Source organism: Lagopus muta, chromosome 8, assembly GCF_023343835.1.
Source record: "Lagopus muta isolate bLagMut1 chromosome 8, bLagMut1 primary, whole genome shotgun sequence".
Taxonomy (NCBI): Eukaryota; Metazoa; Chordata; class Aves; order Galliformes; family Phasianidae; genus Lagopus; species Lagopus muta.
In genome coordinates this window covers 8,651,212-8,672,850 of record NC_064440.1, presented here as the reverse complement: position 1 = coordinate 8,672,850, position 21,639 = coordinate 8,651,212, and the positions used below count along the sequence as shown (strand labels likewise).

At 42.9% G+C, this 21,639-nt stretch overlaps 2 protein-coding genes across 2 annotated transcripts in view; one reads left to right on the top strand and one right to left on the bottom strand.

The window, feature by feature from the left end:
* The window catches only part of OSBPL11 (oxysterol binding protein like 11), a 39,475-nt gene extending 32,970 nt beyond the window's left edge, over positions 1-6,505 (bottom strand). The window contains exon 1 of the mRNA XM_048952728.1: positions 6,265-6,505. The gene's annotated coding sequence lies outside the window, so the exon portion shown is untranslated. The remainder of the gene's footprint in view (positions 1-6,264) is intronic.
* Positions 6,506-7,097: 592 nt separating this feature from the next.
* On the top strand, positions 7,098-21,446 carry LOC125696970 (glycerol-3-phosphate dehydrogenase 1-like protein). The gene is made up of 8 exons (XM_048953390.1): positions 7,098-7,486; positions 12,029-12,206; positions 13,598-13,738; positions 14,915-15,053; positions 16,104-16,216; positions 17,792-18,025; positions 18,179-18,285; positions 19,376-21,446. The coding sequence occupies exons 1-8, from the start codon at positions 7,113-7,115 to the stop codon at positions 19,470-19,472; spliced, it is 1,383 nt and encodes a 460-aa protein (XP_048809347.1). The 5' UTR covers positions 7,098-7,112; the 3' UTR covers positions 19,473-21,446.
* The last annotated feature ends 193 nt before the right edge of the window (positions 21,447-21,639 follow it).

Below are 21,639 nucleotides of genomic sequence, written 5' to 3'. Positions count from 1 at the left end.
CTGTGCCAGATGATAAACTGTTTTGCTTCCTCCATGCACGGGCGTTTTTCTTTTTTCACAGCGCTGCACTTGCAATACCGGAGATTATCGTAAGGTGGCACTGACAACTGCGTGACCAGATGTAATAAGAACGTACTGTTCAAGATGTCATTTAACTTCAGTTTACACTCGCTGCTAATTATAACTTGTGGTCAGTTTCACTGCTCTGGTCGCCTCTCCCAGTTGTAGCTTAATGGTTCAAAGTGACCAAAATCATGCCTTGGCCCTTGTACAAACAGCACAGGGAGAGCACAGAGGTGCCATGGCGAAGCACCCTGCTGCAAGTACATCCTAATTTATCATTTTGTTAATTCTGGAAAAACGTCCAAAACTTTGTACTGCTCTTGCAGATTTCTTCCAAATCTTGCAGTCTGGATATGCATGCTTAGCATTTCTTCTGGTCAGTGCCATTTCTGCAGAATACCAAGATCTACCCACATTCAAAGACTAAAGTTCTAAAACCCAGCATATTTTTAATCACTTGTGTGCTAGAAACAAACAAAAAAGCAAACAAAAAACAACAAAAAAACAATAACACCTGTGGTTTTTCAAATAGAAGTTACACAAGTTCTCTATAATTCTCCTGTTAGTTGGTCGGGACTTTTTTCCTGATGTAAATCATACCTTTGAATGAGCTTAACCTAAAATTAAACCTAAAATTAATCCTCTGGTAGCCAGTGCAGAGAAAATAAGAAAGGGCTGTTCCTGCTTGCTAAAGGAACTGCATCCTCTACAGAGTCATGGAGGAATACCATAAATCCTGGAAAGACAGAAGTATCACCCGCCTTCCTTGCACAAGGAGTGCTGTGTTTCCTAAGCATTGCTGAACTGGGAAAGCTGCTGACTAATGAGAAAATGACTAATACTGCTTCACATCCACATTGGTTCATTGTACAGTCAATGCTTATTAGGGTTAGATTCTTTCTTCAGGCAGCAGAGATTAGAGTTTATTAATAGTCTGGAATACATTTTATGTTTTCTGAGCTCTTCTATATAAGGAATATCAAAGAACTTCCCACGCTTGAATAGAAGATATCTTGCCCACTACAGCTCTAGATGCCATAACACAAGAACATGAAAAGGAATATAGCTAAATGAACAGCCATTCTTCTACAGTACACTGGATGCATCACTATATTCTCCTGATCATACATGAGAATAGCCAAGAAGGTCAGGTGAATGTAATACAAACTTACTTCAGCCTCTGGAGTATTTCACACTGTTTGAGAGGAAGTCCTGAATGAAACTCTACAGGTATCTCTGTATTACTGGGTCTGTGGTTTGCAGGAAGTTAACATATGAAGCTCTGTGCTGTTTGACTTGCAGGATCACTGACACTTGCTTTTAGTGGTTATTCATCATTCCTTCTGTTGCCTTAATGAGTCAAAACCTTTATTTTTGTGTGCTTTTCAGTCACCGTCAATCATAAAAATGTCAAAGAGTACCAGTCCCAAGACAGATCCCTGTGGAACACCTCTGAACATTGGCCTCCACCTGGTCAGAGCCACTGACCACAGCTCTCTGGCTGATACCTTCCACTCAATCCCTTATCCACCAAATAGTTCACCCTTCAGATCCATCTCTCTCCAATTTAGAGGTAAAGATGTGATGGGGAACCATGTCAAAGGCCTTGCACAATTCCAGGTAGATGACATCTGTTGCATTCCCTTTGTCCACTGATGCCTGTCACTCCATAATTCCCTTCCTCCTCCTCTCTATCAATCTTTGTGCACTGCTGCAATGCAGAGTAGCTCAACTATAATTCAAAAGCCCAGCCATAAGCATCAGAGCCACAGATGGCAGCAGTTCATGCTGCCTCAAATGCTTCCCTCCCCACCCACAACCCTCTTGCATCCTTCACAGTCACATTTGACACCATTTCCAGTTGCACTAAGTATGACTTTGCATTGAGTCATGCTCTTGTCTCCAACATTACATCACCTGGCACAATCCAGAGTCAGACACACCAGAGACAAGGGGAGCATATCTATGGCTGTGGTTCAGGGCTTCCCAATCCTTTCATCTACTTCATGACCACCTTCAGCCTTTTTCTACCCTACCCTATGGCACAACATCACGTTCCCGCCTTCCACTGTTCTGCAGATCACTGTGAGGATTCCTGTGCTCCATGTTTCTCAATCCTCTGAAAAGATAATACGTTTTTCTTTCAATAAATGGAACAGCTGCTGTATTAGTTCAGTTCTTCAGTCACTAGCCGCTTCTCCTAGAAGCCTTTTTGTGCTTTTCTTCCCTCCTACACATTTTTTTCTGCATGGTTTCTATGGCAACCTGTGTACCTCTCCATCTGCTGCAGATCCCTGTTAGCATGTTTTCTTTCTTGTCATCTCTGCCAAATAACATTTCCAGGTGTGTCATGATAACAAGATTAGATTGGAAATCAAGCCAAAGCACTCAGTAGTTTTGGTAGTCAAACCTGCCATATGTAATCCCACTGCTCCATTGCCATATATGCTCTACCTATGGGAGACTGATACTGAGCTCTTTTCAGTACCAGATGTCCCACATGTATCAGCATGCTCTAATCAATTCCATAGCCACTTCATAACATCCGGATTACATCCTCCCTTCTCATTGCAGCCCCTGCTGCTTACAGAGCAGGTATATTTGGATTCTGGAAAGCCCGTGTAGCTCTGTTGCCTGAGGAATGCTTTGAAGACAATTACCAACCAGGGCCGTTTTTCTTCCAGCAAATGCATTTTTCATTTCTGCTGTAATCGTATAATATTTTAGTTCTCCTGAAAACCTTCTCCATTAGGTTACAGAAAGCCCTACACAGTAGGGACTGTAAACAACTGACTCTGCTGTCCATTCTGCTTGAATGATGAAACCTGCCTGAAATTTGCTTAGATTCCTATAGGCCTAAAATGCAACTTCATTTTCTACTAAGTACTTTTGGAAAACTTATTTAAGTGTGGAAAAAAAAGCATTCCTGCTTTTTTTGCTCCACAACATTCCTGCTATATAATCCAATCAAAGCCTGCAGCAGAGAACTCAACTGAATAAAATGAATGGAGCAAAAACATCACTGTTGATTTGTTTCCTAGATCTCATGAGCTGGTAAAGTCAGACTGCAAGAAATCCATGTGGAAGCAGTAAAGCTGTAAGTAATTTGGACTGTGAGTTTTTACAGACAGAAGCTGACATTATTTGTTTGTATGCAGCACCCTGGAGGAGCTGTGTTAAGATATTAGATGTGGCTTCAATATAAATGGCTGCTATTTAACACCTACAATTAACAGTAATTATGCATACAGTGAACTAGTGTTTATACATATATTTTTGCAAAACTTCAATATAGAGTATAATTCAGGAAAAACCTGTGTAAAAAAAATCCACTGTAAATCACATTGGCCTGTGTTATATTAGTAATGCTGATGCTAATGCTGCTCATCATTTGAAGGCGTGGGTTAGATGCGATGCTGGCAGTTTAGGTAGAGGCAGAATTTTAGCTATAGCTCTATGTTGTTATGAAAGATGTGAACTGCAATGCAGATAATGCAAGACATCTCAGAAATACACAGAAACCGTAGGGAAAAGGGAAAAAATATGATATGCAGAAAAAGCTATCCTTCAAACATCAACAGTTAAAGGTGTAGCAGCAAAACTGCTCAAAATCAAAACAAAGCAGACCATGCACAGGGGTGGAAATCAAGATGAAAAAGGTTTTATCTGCATCGTTACAAAGAAAACAAAAGAAAGGATCACCAGCAACGGCAGTAGGGTAGATAGCTAGAAGCTAAAGAAGTATGTTGCTTCAGTTTCCATAAAGAAAATTATGCAACCCTGGAGGGCAGAGGCAACTCACTTAATGGGCTTAAGGGCACAGCTATGGAAATTACCATATGCAATACTTGAAAGTTCTTCACCCTTCAGTTCTGAAGAATGAGTAATCTCCATAACCAAAATCTATGGGTTGGTTAGCACAAAATCTCTTGGCATTTTAGCACACAGGCCAGAGAGCAAATGAGTAATAAACAGCACAGAGGGAAGCAGGAAAAGGGCTAAAGTGCAAGATAGGCATGTTACATGTAGATGAACCCAGTATCTTTCTTTGATAAGATAACTGCATTTGTGGACGAAGGAAAACTAGTAAAATCTTATCAACCTGGACTTTGGTAAAATATTTGATTTGGTATTACTAGAAAATGTATTAGCTAAACTCAAGAAGACAGGGATTAATGTAAACATGATGAAATGCTGAAAAAGTCTAGGACAGAGGTAAAAACTACTGATAGTGCTGACAGCAAAGAATGGGCCTGGAGGAATCCATACGAATGCTGTCATTAAATCAGTTTGGAGTAAAAAAATGACAAGCAGGATAATGAAATTTGCTAACAAGAAATCTGGGAGGTGTTCTCAATACAGAGGAAGCCTTACAGAGAGAATGGTTGTTATGCCCTGGTAACAGGCATGGGATGAATTGTAAACATATAAAACACAAGGACGTGCACCGATTGACTAATTACATTTCTGCTGTAAATTAAAATTCATTAGCTATGAACAACAGAAGAGGAAAAGCCACATGGCTGATACAATCATTAAAGAGGTAAATGCAATCTCATGTGTAGCTTAGCAAGTATTTCCGGGAACAACCATTAGATACAGACAAGGCACTGGGTAAAATTCCACTGAGAGTTTAGGGCATCGTTCAGGTTATCAGCATTTAGCAAGTCTGAATTCATGCTGGAACAGGTACAGAGAAGCAGCACCCAGATAATCTGAGAAATAACAAAGGAGATAAGAGAGCATGAGCTTGGCAGAACGAGTGCTGGGAAGTGCTGATTCTTCCTTGTGAATACATTTGGGGCAAGAGGCGGGCAGAGAGAAGAAGCCTCAATATGCAGTGCCCTCTAACTAGCTCTCAGTTCCCTTCCCACAGAGCAGCCAGCCCCCTATTCCTCCCTGCCCATCTCTTGCCTGCAAAATTTGGCATTTATCAGTCACATTTTTATGAATGTCCAAAGCCCACCTTGTCCCCATGGAGAAAAGCACACCTGACTTAAAAGTCAAGAAAGCCTCTTGGCTGTCCTGGTTTTGTGGCAGTGACAATCAGCCTTTTTGTTTATTTGCAGCAGCTGTTTGGCTGATCAAAACCAGCTGGCTTTGTAAACCCAGGCTGTTGACATGTGCAGAACCTATTAGGTGCTGAAGCGGAACAGGTGAGCATGGGTGGGGTGGCCTTGAGAGGGCTGTCCTTATCCTCCCTGCTAACCAGACCCAGCTTTTATGTCTGTTACATTCTAATGACTCACGCCTCAGCAAGTTCTCCTGCACTTATGTGAAAAACAAACACTGTGACTTTGTCAGAGAGAACAGGTTCTTCTCCTTTTCTGATAGAATTACAGTCATCAGCATCCACTGCTGCTATAAGGGCTTTCAAATCCAAGAAAGGATAAGTTTCTCTTGGCTATTCTGTGTCCCCACTCAAAACTGCCACTGAGACAGCCCAGGCACCTGAACCTGCCACATAAAGCAGGCTGCAATAGCCACGTGTGGCTGCTTTCCACAGAGCCGTGATTGCACAAACTCAGACGACAGCTCAACAGCAGTGCCAGCTCTCCAATTAATGTCACGATGTACAGGCAAATGTGTGCATGCCCAGCCTCAGGCTGCTGCTCCCCATGGGTGTTCCCTGCATCCATCTGCCTGCTCGCCCTCTGCCAACCTCACCCCTGCCACCTTCTGTGCACTAACCAAATGGTCAGTGCAAGGTCAGAGTGAAGCTACAGGCACAGGACCCATCTGTAACTTAAAGTTTTCACTTCAATTTAGATTGCTGTTTGCAATACTCAAAAATTCTGTCTGCTAAGAACACCTTAAGGGAATTGACCCTTCAACAAGAAAGGTAGCGATAAGACAAGGAAGAGATACTAGCTCCATAGATTGGGGGTTGGACACGATGATCTCTAGAGGTCCCTTCCAACCCCTACAATTCTGTGATTCTGTGATTTAGGTTAGATGTAAGGAGGAAATGCTTCATGCTGGGGGTACTGAGGCAGTGGCTGCCCAGAGAACTTACAAATGCCCCTTCCCTGGAGGTGTTCAAGGGCAGGCTAGATGTGATCAGGTGGGGGTTGTTTCTTACCCATGGCAGGGGGATGGAACTGGATAATCCTTATGGTCCCTTTCAGTCCAAACCTATCTATGGTTACCTGATTGTTGCGTGAATTAGGTCCAGAAGCCAATGCTTTGGTATGTCCTCACCTCAGGACCAGAGGAGTCAGCAGGACTGGGCAGCTGAGAAGTCTTGGGGTGCAGTAAAATGGTAACTCCTCCTCATCTCCAAAGGAGATTTTCTTCACAGTAAAAAAGAGAATAAAGAAAGCTAAGAGGCCCAGAGGAGCTACGCAGCCAGGGAAAGCACAAAATATGGTATACAAGCTGAGAGTGCAGGAAACGCTCCTAGAACCAGAGCTTGCATGCCTTGGCTATACTCAAACTGTACAATTTATATCAGGCTCCCAGCTTTAGCTTCATCTTCAGGAGGCTGTTCTTCACATATTTCCTGGCATTTTATGTGAGCTCAGGATGCAGGTGAGCTCATGAAGCTGACAGCAGGTGGGCTGAGCATGTGCCTACCTCCAAAACTATCCCTACCCTTCCCAAAAACACTGGCAGCTGTCCTCAATCTATGAGTCACTGTGTCAATCTGCTTGTTGTGGAGCTGGGTGCTTCTGAGCTGGCCCCTGGGCAAGAATAGCACTTGCAGGCTGAGCCTCAGAGCCCAGCAGGAGAGAGCTGGTGGTATGTGGATGGGGGAGGCACAGGCAGAGAGAGGGCAGGGAAGCAGCTCCATAGCACAGAAGTGGGAGAGAAGGCTGCTCTGATGAGGAGACGTGGAGGGCTGAGAGGTGACATATGGCAATTTGCAGGGAGTCATGGATGTCAGACCATATAGGGGAAAAGAAAGACACTGCTTTGTCCTGCCTTGCTTCCATTGACATAAGAAGCTGCAATACAGTCCATCGTTTCAGTTTATCAGTTGAACACGGCTCTTGCAATGCACTTATCCCCTTTCCCTGGTGTTGGAAAGACAGACCCCCATCTGCGGGATGATCCTAACCAGTGTCCATCTGGCTGGCAGGACAGGTGGTGCACAGAGCCAGCTCCGCAGACCCCCGCTGCCACCTCACCCCACCTCCTTCCCTCCCTTCCTCAATTCCCCCCCCACACCCTCCCTCCCACGAGGTGAAGCTCGATCCGTTTCCAGCCCCGAGAGGAACCCCGCCGGGCCGGGCACAGGGCGCATCCCCGCGCTGGTGCCGCCTCCCCGGGGGCAGGACCGATTCGGGGCCACGGGCCCTCGCAGCCTGACGCCCGTTTCTCCCGCAGGCGCCGGGGGCCGGGCCGGAGGCGGTGCTGGTAACCGGGCCGAGCACAGCAGCATGTCGCCGCTCCGCGTCTGCATCGTGGGTTCGGGAAACTGGTGAGTAAAGGGAACCTTTTTCCTTCCTTGCTTCCTTCCTTCCTTCCTTCTCCCATTTTCTCTTTTTTTTTTGTTTTCTTTTTTCCTTTCTCGCTGCCCGTCCCTCCGCCTCCTTCAGGCGCATCACGGGATGCCGGGGGCCCGCACAGCGCCGTGCCGCTCTCCCCTGCCCAGCAGCGGGGCCGGGGTCCGCAACAGGTTCCGGCGGGGGTCGGGCGGCGGGTCTCCATGGTGCTGAAAGCGGCAGCGCTCACCGCGCCGCTCCGCCGCCCCCGGCCGGGGCTTGTCCCGTGTTAACGCTCCGGGCACCGACTGGCTGCACCGGTCTGGCATCCCTGCTCTGTTAAAATAATAACCCAGAGGGAAGAGGAAATTCTGCAAGCAGCTGCTCTTAGCTCCGGGCTGGGGGGGGGGTCTCTTTGCATTATAACCCAATTGGGAATTGTCAGACTGCTCGCATGCAGCAAATGCAAACAGAAGAAAGAAATGCAGAAGCCAATGAGAATTGGAAAAACATAAGGCTTCTACTTAAGTGCATGAACTCAAACACTGAAAGCCTGGCACCAGCGCAGTGTGATCCCAGGGAGAATGAGAGCTGAGCCAGTAGTTGTGTTTGTTTGTGGCAGAGTCCGTGCTGTTCAAGTATCAGCCTAAAGTAGTTAGAGCAGCAGCACTGCTCCTATTCCTTTGAAAGAACCAGGACTTGGGGTTCGTTTACCAGCACAACATACTGGCACTCTTCACTTTCATCGTTTTTGGCAGTTTTGTACTTCTTCTCAAGAAGAGTGGTGATGCAGTGGCACAGGTTGCCCACAGAGATGGTAGAGTCACCATCCCTGGAGGTGTTCAAGAATTGTGGAGAAGTGGCACTGAGGGACACTGTTAGTGGGCATGGTGGGGATAGGTCAGGTTTGGGCTGGATTATATTAGTGGTCTTTTCCAAACTTAAAGATTTTATATGCAGATATAGCCTTGTCAAAGCATTGTGCTCAGCTTCACAGCTTGTCCTTGCCCCTGCTTATAGGAATACATCTGCTCCCGCTTAGTCCTTTTTGCCTAGATGAAAGCACTGCTTGCAAAAGCTCCTTGGCACTGACAGCCTCCACTGAAATCAGTAATTCTTGTCTCAGTGGACTTTGCATCTTACTTGCAGTTTGTATAACCTAAGCACAAATAAAATGAACAGCATGTATGTGCGTGTGCTTGGGATTAGCAAACAGGTAATTCTTTGGATTGCTTTTGTGCAAGAAGGGCAAGTTTCTGTAGAAATTTACGTACCTGACAGCTTACCAGAAGCAAACACACACACAAAAAAAAAAAAAAAAAAAAAAAAAAAAAAAATCAATAGAAGAAGGAGTGGCTGCTTGTGATCTGCTGAGAGTGCAGCATAGTTATAGCCCTGCTCTTCACCTTCCTGCCATGCAAAACCAGCCCACTGCTTCTTAATTGCCCACACACATGACATGTTTATAGACCACAGGTTCCTGTGCATGACATCTCTAATGCACGGTTTTTGACATGCAGCCATTCCACTCCAGGAGCTCACTGCCGCACAGCTGGATCATTGCTGCATCTCCTCCTCTGTCCCAATGGATACAGCCCTCCCTGTCATTTCTGCAATAGCATTTCCTCAAATGCCACTGTTACCATGTCATTCTAGCACTTGAATCCCTCTCATGCCACACTCTTCTTCCTCATCCTTAAACACAGATGTCCAAGCCTAAGCAAGTTGCTTATTTTGCTTCCAAGATTCTTAAGAGCCACGGCCAAATGTCTGGCATTGTTGATCAGCCAACAATTACTCTCTCGCTACATCCTCAAGCAAGCATCTCACACCACTTCCCAGGCTGCTCCTTCACCATAAAACATTCTCAAAAGCCAGTTAGTTGTTTTCCTTCAGAATGTAGTATAGAGAGCTGATTTTCACCATGTGTACAGACTTGCAAAGAGGTGATACAAAATACTGAGAGCCCAGACCCCTGGACGGCTCAGTGCAGTCTGCTCACTTGTCCGGTCTGCGTTTATCTCTTGCTTTCTACCATATGGATAGACTGCAAAGTCTTTATGAACGAGAGAAATGTTTTCTCTAGTGTTTAAATCACACCTGTTTATAGCCTCTCTGACAGTACAGGTAATCTCAGCACAACACAGAAGAATGTTTTCCTTTGGCAAACACCATTTCCTTACATTCCTCCTAAATATTTGGGTGTCAGTTCAGACAACTGCACTCGAGCCTTTCCTGCAGCTCAGAAACGTGGCTGACATGTGATGCAGCATGTCGCAATAGCTCGTGTCAGCCACAGAAGTTCAACAGCTCACGCTGGCTTACTAAGTCAACACAGTCAGGAGAATCAGGGCTGATGCGGTTAAGTAACACAAAGGCTACACCACATCTTGTAGCTGTCAGCCCGGCACAGGAAGGGTTCTGTTTATGTGAACTGTTGTCCAGTTATCTGTTTGTTAAAAGTAAAGGTTTATTTCATTGTCTCACTCTTTGGAACATAAAAGCTCTTCTTATATTCATTTGGACTCTCTGCAGCGAAGAGCTAGCTTTAACTAGACACGTGTCTTTACCATGCACAGATGGCCAGGCTTTTTACAGAGCTGTACAGAAAGATGATTCAATAGTCATAAATTAGGCTGTGGAGGCTCCAACTGGATACTTAGAGTTTAAAAAAAAAAACAAGCTATGAGAATGCTAAAGCACTGGGACAGGTCACCCACAGAGGAGAGAAGGTAGTCCCTGAAGAATTTTTAATACTCAACTGAACAAACCCAAGTAACCTGATCCTAACTAAGGGCTCTTCTTGCTTTAGAGACGACTTCTTTGGTTCATTCCAACCTGATAGTCAAAAGGTTTCATGGAGCCCTTTCAGCTCTAATTTTCACCAGTTCCAATGTATTTTCATATTTGCATATGTGAAAGAGCAGGTCTTATTTAAATTACACTTAATGAAAAAGTGGCATTTTCACTCACTTTAATAGAATAATCTAAATGGAGTTCTCAGTCATCTATGAATCTTCACTGAATGGTTTTAGAGAGAAAAAATAGCGTGGCAAAGTCTTTAGCATTCAAGTGTCCTTGGTTTTGTTTGCACAAGCAGACCTTCCATGCCAAGCCTGTGTAGTCTACTAAACACTGGCGTCACAGACAAAGCAATTCTTCTTTCCAGCTCTGAGCAGTGGGGACTGTGAGTTTTCAATGGCCCCACTAAAACAGCGCGCTGCTTTTTGGACTGTACTGTTCCATAGCCATTTCCCCTAATGGCTACTAAGTGCCTGTAAACATTAAACCTTGTCTCCTCCAAGTTCCCAATTCCTTTAAGAGAAACCAAACAAAAATACTGTGGTTTACGAAGGTACCTTTACATGTAATATGTCTTCAGCTCAGTGCTTATGTGCTTTCTTACTGATACACATTTATGGTACTGAGACACAAGTCAGCCTCAGCTCAGGCCTTGGTTTTGATTTCTGTTGGAGAGCAGGGGAAGATGACCAGGGCACAAAACACCTTACAGATAACAGGAACGTACTATGAACACATGAGCGCTCTTGAAATAAAGGTTTACCCTGAAAATGTTTACCTTACCATTACAAAGAACCAAAACAAAACAAATGATATTTTTTGCTGGTTTGGTTTTTGTTGATTTTTTTTTTTAAGAAAAAAAAAGATGGCTGCTCAGGATACAGTGTGGAGCCAACACTCTGGTAAAGTGAAAACTTACCTCAGCGGGATTTCTTTGTGGTTAAAGATTAAAACAAAGCCCTTCTTCTTCATTACCTATTGAGCAATTAGCCTTGTGCAAAGCTTCCACATCAGAAATAGAGTTGAGCCAAGTTACCTCGTGGTTTCCCTTTGAACTGCTCACAGCGCAGACCTCACTGGACTTTGTCTGGGATGCACATTATGCTACAGAAAACTGAACACATCTGAATCCTGCTCACACTCCTTATTGTGCACGTGTTCCAAGTGGGTCAGAGGATAAGAATGCTGTCACTGGAGCCCCTCTTTCAGTTGTGTTAGGTACTCCAGAAACCATTATAGTGATCATTAGAACCACATCTCAAGAGAAACCATCAAGTTCAAGTTTGTTTTGTTGTGACTCCTTACCATTTATCTCTTACATAAAACCCTTATTGCAGCTATTTGGTTATAGCTAGGGAGCTGGCATCTATCTGTGTTAGATGCAATGCACACAGGCTGTCACAGCAGGATCACCTGGGGTACTGCATTGCTTTACATTTGTGGGTTTTTATATTAACAACAATAATCTGAGGAGCAACAGGTATTTAATTACAATAGTGCTTTTTTAGCATCCCACTTCCACTCTGCAATCTTTCATATGACTTCAGATTCTTTATTACATCTAGTTCTAATTGCTATTATTTTAAACTGAGTTTTTTGCTTTTAGATAGAATAGTGAATAAACCTTTCTGATAATCTTAGTAAGCATGTGAACAGCTTGATAGCACAGGACTTTTATGAGATACTATGTTGAAAGCAATTTGTGTTTCCAATTGGCAATTTATTTTTTTTAAAAGGGGATCAGCCATAGCAAGAATTGTTGGCAAAAATGTCCAGAAGTCCAATAGATTTGATTCTACTGTCAAGATGTGGGTATTTGAAGAGATCATCAATGGAAGAAAGCTCTCAGAAATAATCAACCAAGAACACGAGAATGTGAAATACCTCCCTGGATGCAAGATGCCCAAAAATGTGGTAAGTTGGAAAAAAAAAAAAAAAAAAAAAAAAAAAGTCACTTTTTTAATATACATTTATAAGGAAGGCAACACTGATTCATTCTGGTTTGCCACCTAATTCACTCCAGTATTACAAGTATGAAATATAACCCACTTCTGTGACCTCTGCTTGTCTCCTGTCACACAACTTCAAACACCCACTGTGCCAAGTACAGGTACGTAACGTGCCATCCTCCTCTCCAGCACAAATCAGCATCTCTCTGCCTGCTATTCCTCAAGCTATGTCTACACAGAGCAGACAGATTTCAAACCCACAACATCTTCTGGATAAAAAGGGAAAGCTACTGCTCTCCCTTCTTCTAAAAAAGGAAATCAACAGCATGACTAACAGCCATGGCTTACAAGGAGATGAGCAGGGAGCTATTGCTTCTTGGGTGATTTCAGGATAGCAGTGCATTACTACCATTAATAATGCTACAAATTCTACCAAAATATAAGGTATGTAATTTTTGCATACATTTGAAATACCAAATTATACCTTGCTATTTAATCAGCCTAGGTAATTCAATGCTACTGAAGCAAAGTGAGGCTTTCAGGCTGTTTGAGATTTTGTCAAATGTCAGTGAATTAAAGAAAGTAGCACTGCATTTCTAGAACAGCTTAGAACAGCTGTAGTTGTAAAGGGAAGTTAAGATGCTGCACATGGTGGGTCTCCATGCCTGGAGAGTGGTTATATTTAGTACTATGTTTCACAGTACTATGTGCTGGGATTGCATTTTTGCACTCCCATGATTTGAACTTGGCACACAGTTCTCCTGGGTTCAGATTGAATTGCCATTGTTATTTTCACAGTCCTTCAACAGATCAACAAGCTTGTTTTCATCATCTGAGAGCAGCCTCAACACATCTCTAGCAAAGTCTCTGAGATCTCTACAGCATAGATCAAGTGGCTGCACTGGAGGAAGGGCCCCTCACATCTTCATCTCCAACTGAAAAATCACTTTTACATCTCATTGTTTCTCCACATTTCGGAGAGACAGAAAATCTCTCTGCACAGTTCTAGTGATGCAACCCCTCTGTCCTGGTCTCACATGGCTGTTTTCCTTTCAAGCAGCCTTTCTGGCAGCAATCCTGATTCTTCAGTGAGGAGCCCCACTTGCTCTAAGGTTGCATACTGTAAGGCTGTGTGTCTCAGGGCAGTATTTTCTCCTATTGCAAGAGCAGACTTAAATTCCCCTCCTGTTTCCTCAGTAATCTGGCTATAATTATTGTTCTAAGTAACACTAGCATTTAGAGGAAGGTACAGCTTGCTGGTTATTAAGCACATTGCCTCAATGGTATTACTTTGCAAGGCGTGAGAATTCTCACCTGGTGCGAGGGGGCTCATTTTCCTTGTTATGCTTGTCTCAGGTGGCTGTACCAGATGTGGCTGAAGCAGTGAGAGGGATGGACATCTTAGTGTTTGTCCTACCACATCAGTTCATCGGACGAGTCTGTGAGCAGATGGCAGGTCACATAAAACCTGGAGCATTTGGGATTTCACTCATCAAGGTAGGTTGTCGTCTCCATAAGAATCAACCTGTAAGGAGTAAATATGTTCAACTAAAGGATAGGCCCTCAGCTGCATGCTCTGCATAAAATAAGCATTTATTTCCTCTAGAGTGGAAACTCACAAAGACTCCAGTAGTCTCTCTGCTGTTCGTGTGACCAGAGAGTTGAAAAGATTGGGCAATGCCACTGGGCCAAGTAACCATCGTTATCAGTCATCTTTAGCCTGGATTAGTTCCCACTTAGGCCAGCACAGAGGTGAAAATGCAGAGAGAGGGCTGCATGAGCTGGTGCTGCTGCCAGGAGAAATGTTCCAACCTCAGCCTCTATTAACTGTTAAATAGAGAGAGCACAGGGTCTACGTGCCTGTCCTGTGTGCATGCAAAGCTGTTTGTGGAAACACTGCACAGGAATATTAATAACTTTGCAGAATTGGAGCATTTCCCATTTGTAAGGAAAAGGGCAATCGCTTTTTAAAGGCTAGAGCTGTCAGATTATCACTACATTAAGGGGAAATTCATATTTTATGAGAATCTCAAACTAAAAGTTTAAGCAATATAGTCTGCCATTTCTACTGGCTGTATTAAAATTCAATTTAAAACTGAAATATCAGAAATTTAATTGAAGTTCTCAGACAGTAATATCAGATCTTTCCTTTTTGATTTTCCCCTATCAAAATTATCTTGCAAGTAGCAGCTCATAGAGGGGATGGTGAGGGGAGTAAGGACATTCCTGAAAATCTACTCCTTTCTTCAGCTTCAGAAGAGCTATGACAGCTCAGTACACTCCTTATACCAGTGAAGCATTAAGGCTAATACTTCAAATCTTGCTAAAGAAGCCACTGCTTGTAAGCTCATTTTAAAAATATGGCTCCATACCACAGGAGTTTAACACAAAGGAAAAATGCAGCACAGGAAGACATCTCAGGGCAGCAGAACTGCATGTGAGCCCTGTTTCAGGGTTAATGTTATTGCACCTTCTCCCTGAACTTCCCCTGAATTTGTGCTTAAAAGTACAAACACAGAGCATTTGGCTCTAATGGCTAATGCTAGCAAATACAAGACCCCAAATCTCCCAAGTACAGCCAGGCAGACCTGCAGGCAATTGGATACCTCCTTTAACAGCACTGCTGCTGCTGTCACTTACCTGTACTTAGCTTTTGCTGTTGCCTTTTCTCAGGGGATTGATGAGGGTCCTGAAGGCCTGAAGCTCATATCTGACCTCATTCGAGAGAAGCTGAAAATAGAAATCAGCGTGCTTATGGGGGCCAACATAGCCAAAGAAGTGGCTGATGAGAAGTTCTGTGAAACCACCATTGGTAACTATTGCAAAGGGCAATTTCATCTCCTGTCTGTGGCTTACCCTCACCTATGGCAGGACAGTGTCTGCAGGCAGCAGTGGGAGGCAGCCTGCAATGAGATACGTTGAGGTTCTGCACGATGCCATATGTGCAGTGTGTGCTGAACTCATCCGGGGGAGCAGTTCCCTTTCCAGGGAGATGGGTGCTGGCGGGATCAGATCCCAAATGACAGCAGGTTCCAGTAGCGAGGCTGTGAGCTAATTTCATCCATTAAAAAATTACAGCATAACCCCATTCCTATTCGAGTTATCATAAGCTACCTGTCTGTAAAGCCCATTGCTGAGTACTGAGGCAGTTGATACACTGTGCAGTTTGTCTAGGAAAGTGTAATCAGAAGCTCAAACCCCCTGAGGTGTATTTCTCCATCTTTGTATTTCTCTATTTAATAAGAGCAGCAGTAACATTCTGTTCTTCCCTCCCTAGAACTGGGTCTCACCTGACTACAAGAGTTCACCAAGCTGTTTTAAAATCCATTCATTTCTGAAGTCAGCAGAAATTAGTTTCATTCTTCAACAGCTGGTGGAGATTAAAGAAAAAATTATTGCAATACTGTTCTTTTGCTGTGCAGAGGTTACAGTAATAGTGAAAACCATAACAGCTGGGCAGTTGTTGCTGGAAGAGAAACTAGATATGAATAGAATGAGACAGGATCAGGAGAGTTAGGCAATATTCATTTTCTTGGGGACAGTTTAAGTTCTGCTGGCCCAGCTTTAAGCCATGACAGGGCAATAACTGTGCAGGAAGGCTCAATTGCCCTTTGCTTTTGGGGCCTCAAAGTGTTTCATTTCTCCTTATGGGAAGCCACAAAGCCCATTAGTAAGCAAAGCCAAGAATGCTTACACTGGCCTCCTGCAGCAGGAGCAAGCATCTCCTTTAGCAATGCCCAGTGACTGTGACCACAAAATCCAAAGGTCCCTCGGCCCTTACTTCAGGTTTCATTTCATTGTGCATACTGCTGTGCCACCAAAACATCACAGATGCTTTAACTTCCATCCTTCCTTCACACAGGGTGCAAAAACGAGAAACAAGGGCAGATCTTTAAGGAATTACTGCAGACTCCCAACTTCAGGATTACCGTAGTGCCTGACACTGATACAGTGGAGATCTGTGGAGCCTTAAAAGTTAGTGACTTCAAACTAATTTTCTTTTTTTTATCAGGACTAAATTCTTACCCCTGCCTGTGCCTCTGTAAGCCGCATGGTCTAACATTAGTCCTGCTGCCTTATGATTGAGTGGGCATGGACAAAACATGTAACATTTCCTGTGTCAGCTTTCCAATACAGAAAAAAAAAAAAAAGAAAAGATAAAATTTGCTTAAAGATATAAAGCTGGCAAAGCATTTCAAAATAGCTGGATTTTGAATTTATTTTTAACAGAGTTACCTCTGTTTCTGAGGGAAGAATTTAGTCCACATATTGTAAACATGTGAAACAAAGACTTCTTCTACATACAATAATTCCAACTAATAGCTTACTTCCACATTTCAAGTAGTGACCCACAAGAAAGCAGCATCAGAAGCACCACTCTGAGTTGGAAGCCTATCTGGATGGTGTGTAGCCATGCCCACATAGAGATCCCAAGCAGGGTCAGAAGGAATACCACAGTCATCAAGTTTCCACGTCAGGGACACTAGAGTGAAATTTGGGCTTCGTTTCTAAATGCGCCAAAATTGAACTCAGGCTACAACCTTTTGTAGTTTCTGTACAGTCATTTTTATCAGAACAATTCATCTTTACTTGGAGGCGGGGTTTGATGACAGGTGAAGACTTGGTTTTGCTTAACCTAGATATGAGTAAGGTATTTACACTCAAAGATTTTGCCTCCAGCTACAGGCTGGAGTTCATTCAGTTGTAAGGGAAATTTCTGCTCCCCTTGAAATCATTGTTTATTTTAGCAAAGGCATTGCCAAAGCAAAATCAGTGGCATTTCTAGTAACATTTAACTCAAATACAACAAACTACACTTCTGTAGGGGCAGCAAATTAAAAGGTGGGGAGAGGGACATGCAGGACAAGGTGAGGAAACGGGAAGATTTTTAGGATCCCAATACATTTGTTTAGAGCTGTAGGAAAGGCCAATTCTACTGACCATCCTTGCAGGCAAAACCAAGGTTTGGTCTACTGCAGTGTCAGAATATAGAACCAGTGAACTACAGACTAACAAAGAAGAGCTAGAAGGCATGTCTTCATTCAGGTTATTTTGAACAGTTCAAACAGAAATGAGCCCCAGCTTGGAACTAGCAGGAAAAAAAAAAACATTAATTGCACGTTGCTACATGATTGCAATACTACAATATTACACAAGCTGCTCTGAGATTTGCCCACTGGAATAACAGTGGGTGCTTTATAAAATCCAACAAAATCAAGCAGCTTTTGCTTGAAATGTAAAAAGACACCTGCCTTCCTCAGAACAAATTCATAGGCATCGTGTTGTGTTAAAGAACTGTGGAGATGAGCCCCCGAGGGCCATGGTTAGAGGGCAGGGGGGGTGGGGGAGGAGTTGATGGTTGGACTGGATGACTTTAGTAGTCTTTTCCAACCTGAATGAATCCATGGCTCTATGAACCTGGGGCCCATCCTGCTGAACCGAGTGGAGGCACAGTGTGGAATTTTCTTAAAGCTTGCTCTGTATACCCTGATGAACTACACGTCTTACCTGATGGTTGCCTTTTTGTCTGTCCTGCATGGAACTTTTTAGAACATTGTAGCAGTAGGAGCTGGCTTCTGCGATGGACTGAGCTTTGGTGATAACACGAAGGCAGCAGTGATCCGTTTAGGCCTTATGGAAATGGTGGCCTTTGCCCAGATCTTCTGCAAGGGATCTGTGTCAATATCCACTTTCCTGGAAAGCTGTGGGGTTGCTGACCTAATCACTACCTGCTATGGAGGACGCAACAGAAAAGTGGCGGAGGCCTTTGCTCGCACAGGAAAAGTAAGGAGGATTTTGAAATATTTTAAGCTTAAAAAAAAGAAAAAAGAAGAAAAATGAAATTGTTTTCATAAAGGCACTGTTAGCTGTTTACCTTTTTGGTAACTGCTGATGTTACAGAAGTATTCCCTCTGATCCAAGTAATCTCTCTTCTAGTCCATTGAGGAATTGGAAAAGGAGATGCTGAATGGACAAAAACTACAAGGTCCTCAGACTTCAGCTGAAGTCTACAAGATTCTGAAAGAGAAAAATATACTTGATAAGTAAGTGTTTTGATTTAAAACAAAACCTGACTCACTTGGTATGGCCACAAATTATGAACAATTCCTAACCTCCTCCTTGCTATTTGAGGTCAGCTGTCCTGTTCATTTCCATAACAACTGCTTTCTACATCTTGGGCCACCTTTCAATTCAGCCAATTTCCTCATTGCCATGATCAGTAGAATAGGATGAAGGTAAAACAACATCAAAAGAAACAAGCCACAGACATATAATACACCAAAGAAGTCCAAACGAACTACCCAGATATCACTGGCTCACACCATACAAGATTGAAACACATAGATGGAGTAAGGTTATGAATGTGATCTGTGGCTCAAAGGATTTATTATTCTCATTATACCACCATCACAGCTTGCAATACTGCTCCCAGTGCAAACAATCTCAATATAAAAATTCAGGAGTCTGCTCATGAGCAAACTATTTTACACACGTTGAACAGTATGTGCAGATATCAATGCCTCAGTGCCACAAAAGAAGCCAATAATTCAGTTGAAGTAATACTTTAATTATTTGGATGGTAATATAGGATTTATAATTTGAAGCCTGTCCTACTTTAGCAGTACATAGATTTATTTAAAATGATAAATATATTAGAATCTAGACAGACACAGAAATTCTAAGTAGTACTGCCTTTAAAAAGAAAAGAAAACCATTAAGGCATTTTCTTTTCCAGTCTTTGTCTCTCAGACAGCAGTAATGAACACAAATTTATGCATTTTGCACAAAGAAAGGAAAAGGGGATGTGCAAGTCAGGGTTTTTCGGTAAACAAGAGCAGAGGACAACTTTGTCTCTAAAACAACTTCTCTTTTGTCACCTCCAAAGTTGTCCTTAAGCTCCCTTGATTGTCCTAACCTCATTCCTACTGGTTTGTCTTCATGTTGCTCATTTGTAATCTTCTGATCGAGGTAAAAACTTTACTGTAGCACAGTTTCTAGAGAAATAAATCGTTTTCGGATACTTTTCTTCAATGTAAGAAACAACAAACAAAGATAAATGCTTTTTCCATTACAAACAAAATGTGTTTGTGTGAACTTTTCAAAACTACTTTTCTTTTCCCATGCTTCTGTTAGGTTTCCGTTGTTCACAACCATCTACAAGATCTGCTACGAGGGCGAATCGATCCAGAATTTCATCTCGTGCCTGCAGAACCACCCACAGCACGTTTAGGAATTGGCTCTCCACACCTGGTTGTGTTCTCATCTTTGCAGGACTTTATCCACTCCACAGCAAATAAAGTAGACAAATAGATTGTGTGGCAACGCTTGCTGTAAGAGCAACACAGAATGTATTTCAGTATCCTCATTCTGGGGGTGAAAAATCTGCCTTCCAACATTATATCCACTGAACAGGAAAATGTAAAAATCTGTTTTGCTTTGAGATAGCAATTTGAGCACTCGCCTGCAATTTCGTGTTGGTTGAAGACAGCGCCCCTCATAACTTTTGTAACAGGAGTTCAGTTTAGTTCTCGTGGACCTCAGCACTTTGCTTTCTAATATTTGTTACAGAACAGCACAAGATGCAGTAAAGTTCAAGAATGCTTCAAAACAGGAATGAGAGTCAAAAGGTCCTACAGCAATAAGATGCAGCCACGTGGGCCAATACGGGATTCATAATTCCCCTCAAACACAAGTAACATAACATTTTGTATTTTGAGATGTCTAGTCCTTCCTTGAACATTTCCCATTGTAAGGCACTTTGGAAAAACAGGTATTGCTGCTGTGCTGAGACACACATGAATGTTCAGCAGATGTACAAAGAAAAGAGTTTCAGGGGTGGGGGAGGAAGGAAGGGCCTTTTTTATTCTGGACACAAGGAGCCTCCAATCGTAATCTGATTTCCTTACATCTATTGTATTGTTGAAAAACAGGAGAAGAAAAATGAAAGGAGAATGACCCAAAACATTCATGTGAGTGTTAGCACTTCTGAACAAGTGTTACCCACCGGTATTCGTAGTGGCTGGGAGGGGAAAGCTGAAGAAGAGACAGCTGGGACACACGCACAGCTCAGCCTGCAGCCTGTGCAGCGCTGTCACCCTGAGGACGCAGAAGCAGCAGTGGAACACTCTGCGTTCCCTGACTTTGCAGACATGCACAAAAATCGACCGCTACAGACGCACAGAATTCCTTATCCAATCGGATCCGAAACCGGGCTGCATTTCAGCTGCACCAGGAAACCCCCAGGACTGACACAACTGAACGGCATTTGTCTTCCCATGGACTGCACCACAGCAATGCCCCGAACCCACTGCAGAGTGGGCAGCATTCCTGAAGGGAGACAGCTCTCTCTGCTTCGAGTTTTACACACCGACTGGTTCTACAACCAGTTTTTAATTTTGTTACCAATGGCATTCATTTTAGAAGCATCCAAGTTTTCTAAACTACATCAGGTAGCTTTACCCAGCTGACGTTTTTCAGAGCTAAAACCAGTTGTGAAATAAAGAGCATCACATTTTCTAAGCTTTAATACCCTTTGGAAAGATTCATATTCAGAAAGAAGGCAAGCAAAACGGAAGAGTAAACTACTTTTGCATTGCTTTATCTGATTTTCCAGAAGAGCAGAGGGGAACACAAGGGGTTTTTTAATCTGTATTCAAATGACAAATTGGTTTGAAAAATAAACCAAAAAAAGGTTACCAAACCCTCTCCATGCTATACTTTAGAGGAATATTACCGTCTTTCACGTTTATCAGATTTATATATCATTGTGTATCAAATATAAAAATAAGTAATTAAAAAATAATAATTAAAAATCTCAGTCTTACAGCTAGGAAAGCTGGCTCAGCTGGTGGGAGCGTGGCTGCAGCACCCTGGTCCCTGCTGGGCAGCAAAGGTTGACTGTGTGGAGGCAGCAATGGAGCCCATACGAAGACCCTGGGCTGGAGGAATGAGACTGCAATATCAAGTGAGAAAGAATTAAATACTGTGCAGTCCTTAACGTGTCAAATACATGAGGGTGGGATAGAGAATTCATAAACCTCCTTATTTCACAGGTGAGCTGAAATTCTCTACCTCATTTCTGAGCATCAAACATTTGACGGTCAAAGTTTCAAACAATACTTTCTCAAAGTGATCAATAAATGCAAGCTTGATGTAATTTCATTTAAAAAAAACTCACATAAAATAAATGAATGTTGTGACACAGTCTCTATTGTGCTTATTGTTACCGCTAGCACTGTCAGCTCTCAAAGAAAAGGCCAACAAGAGTCCATTTTCTACAGACATTTTTATTGATGAACATATTTTTTTCCTTCTTTTGCATGACACTTTTACACAATAAGACTCGAACTTCATAAATAACAAAAATTAGCCCTTATATCTCAACCCAGTCAAAATCT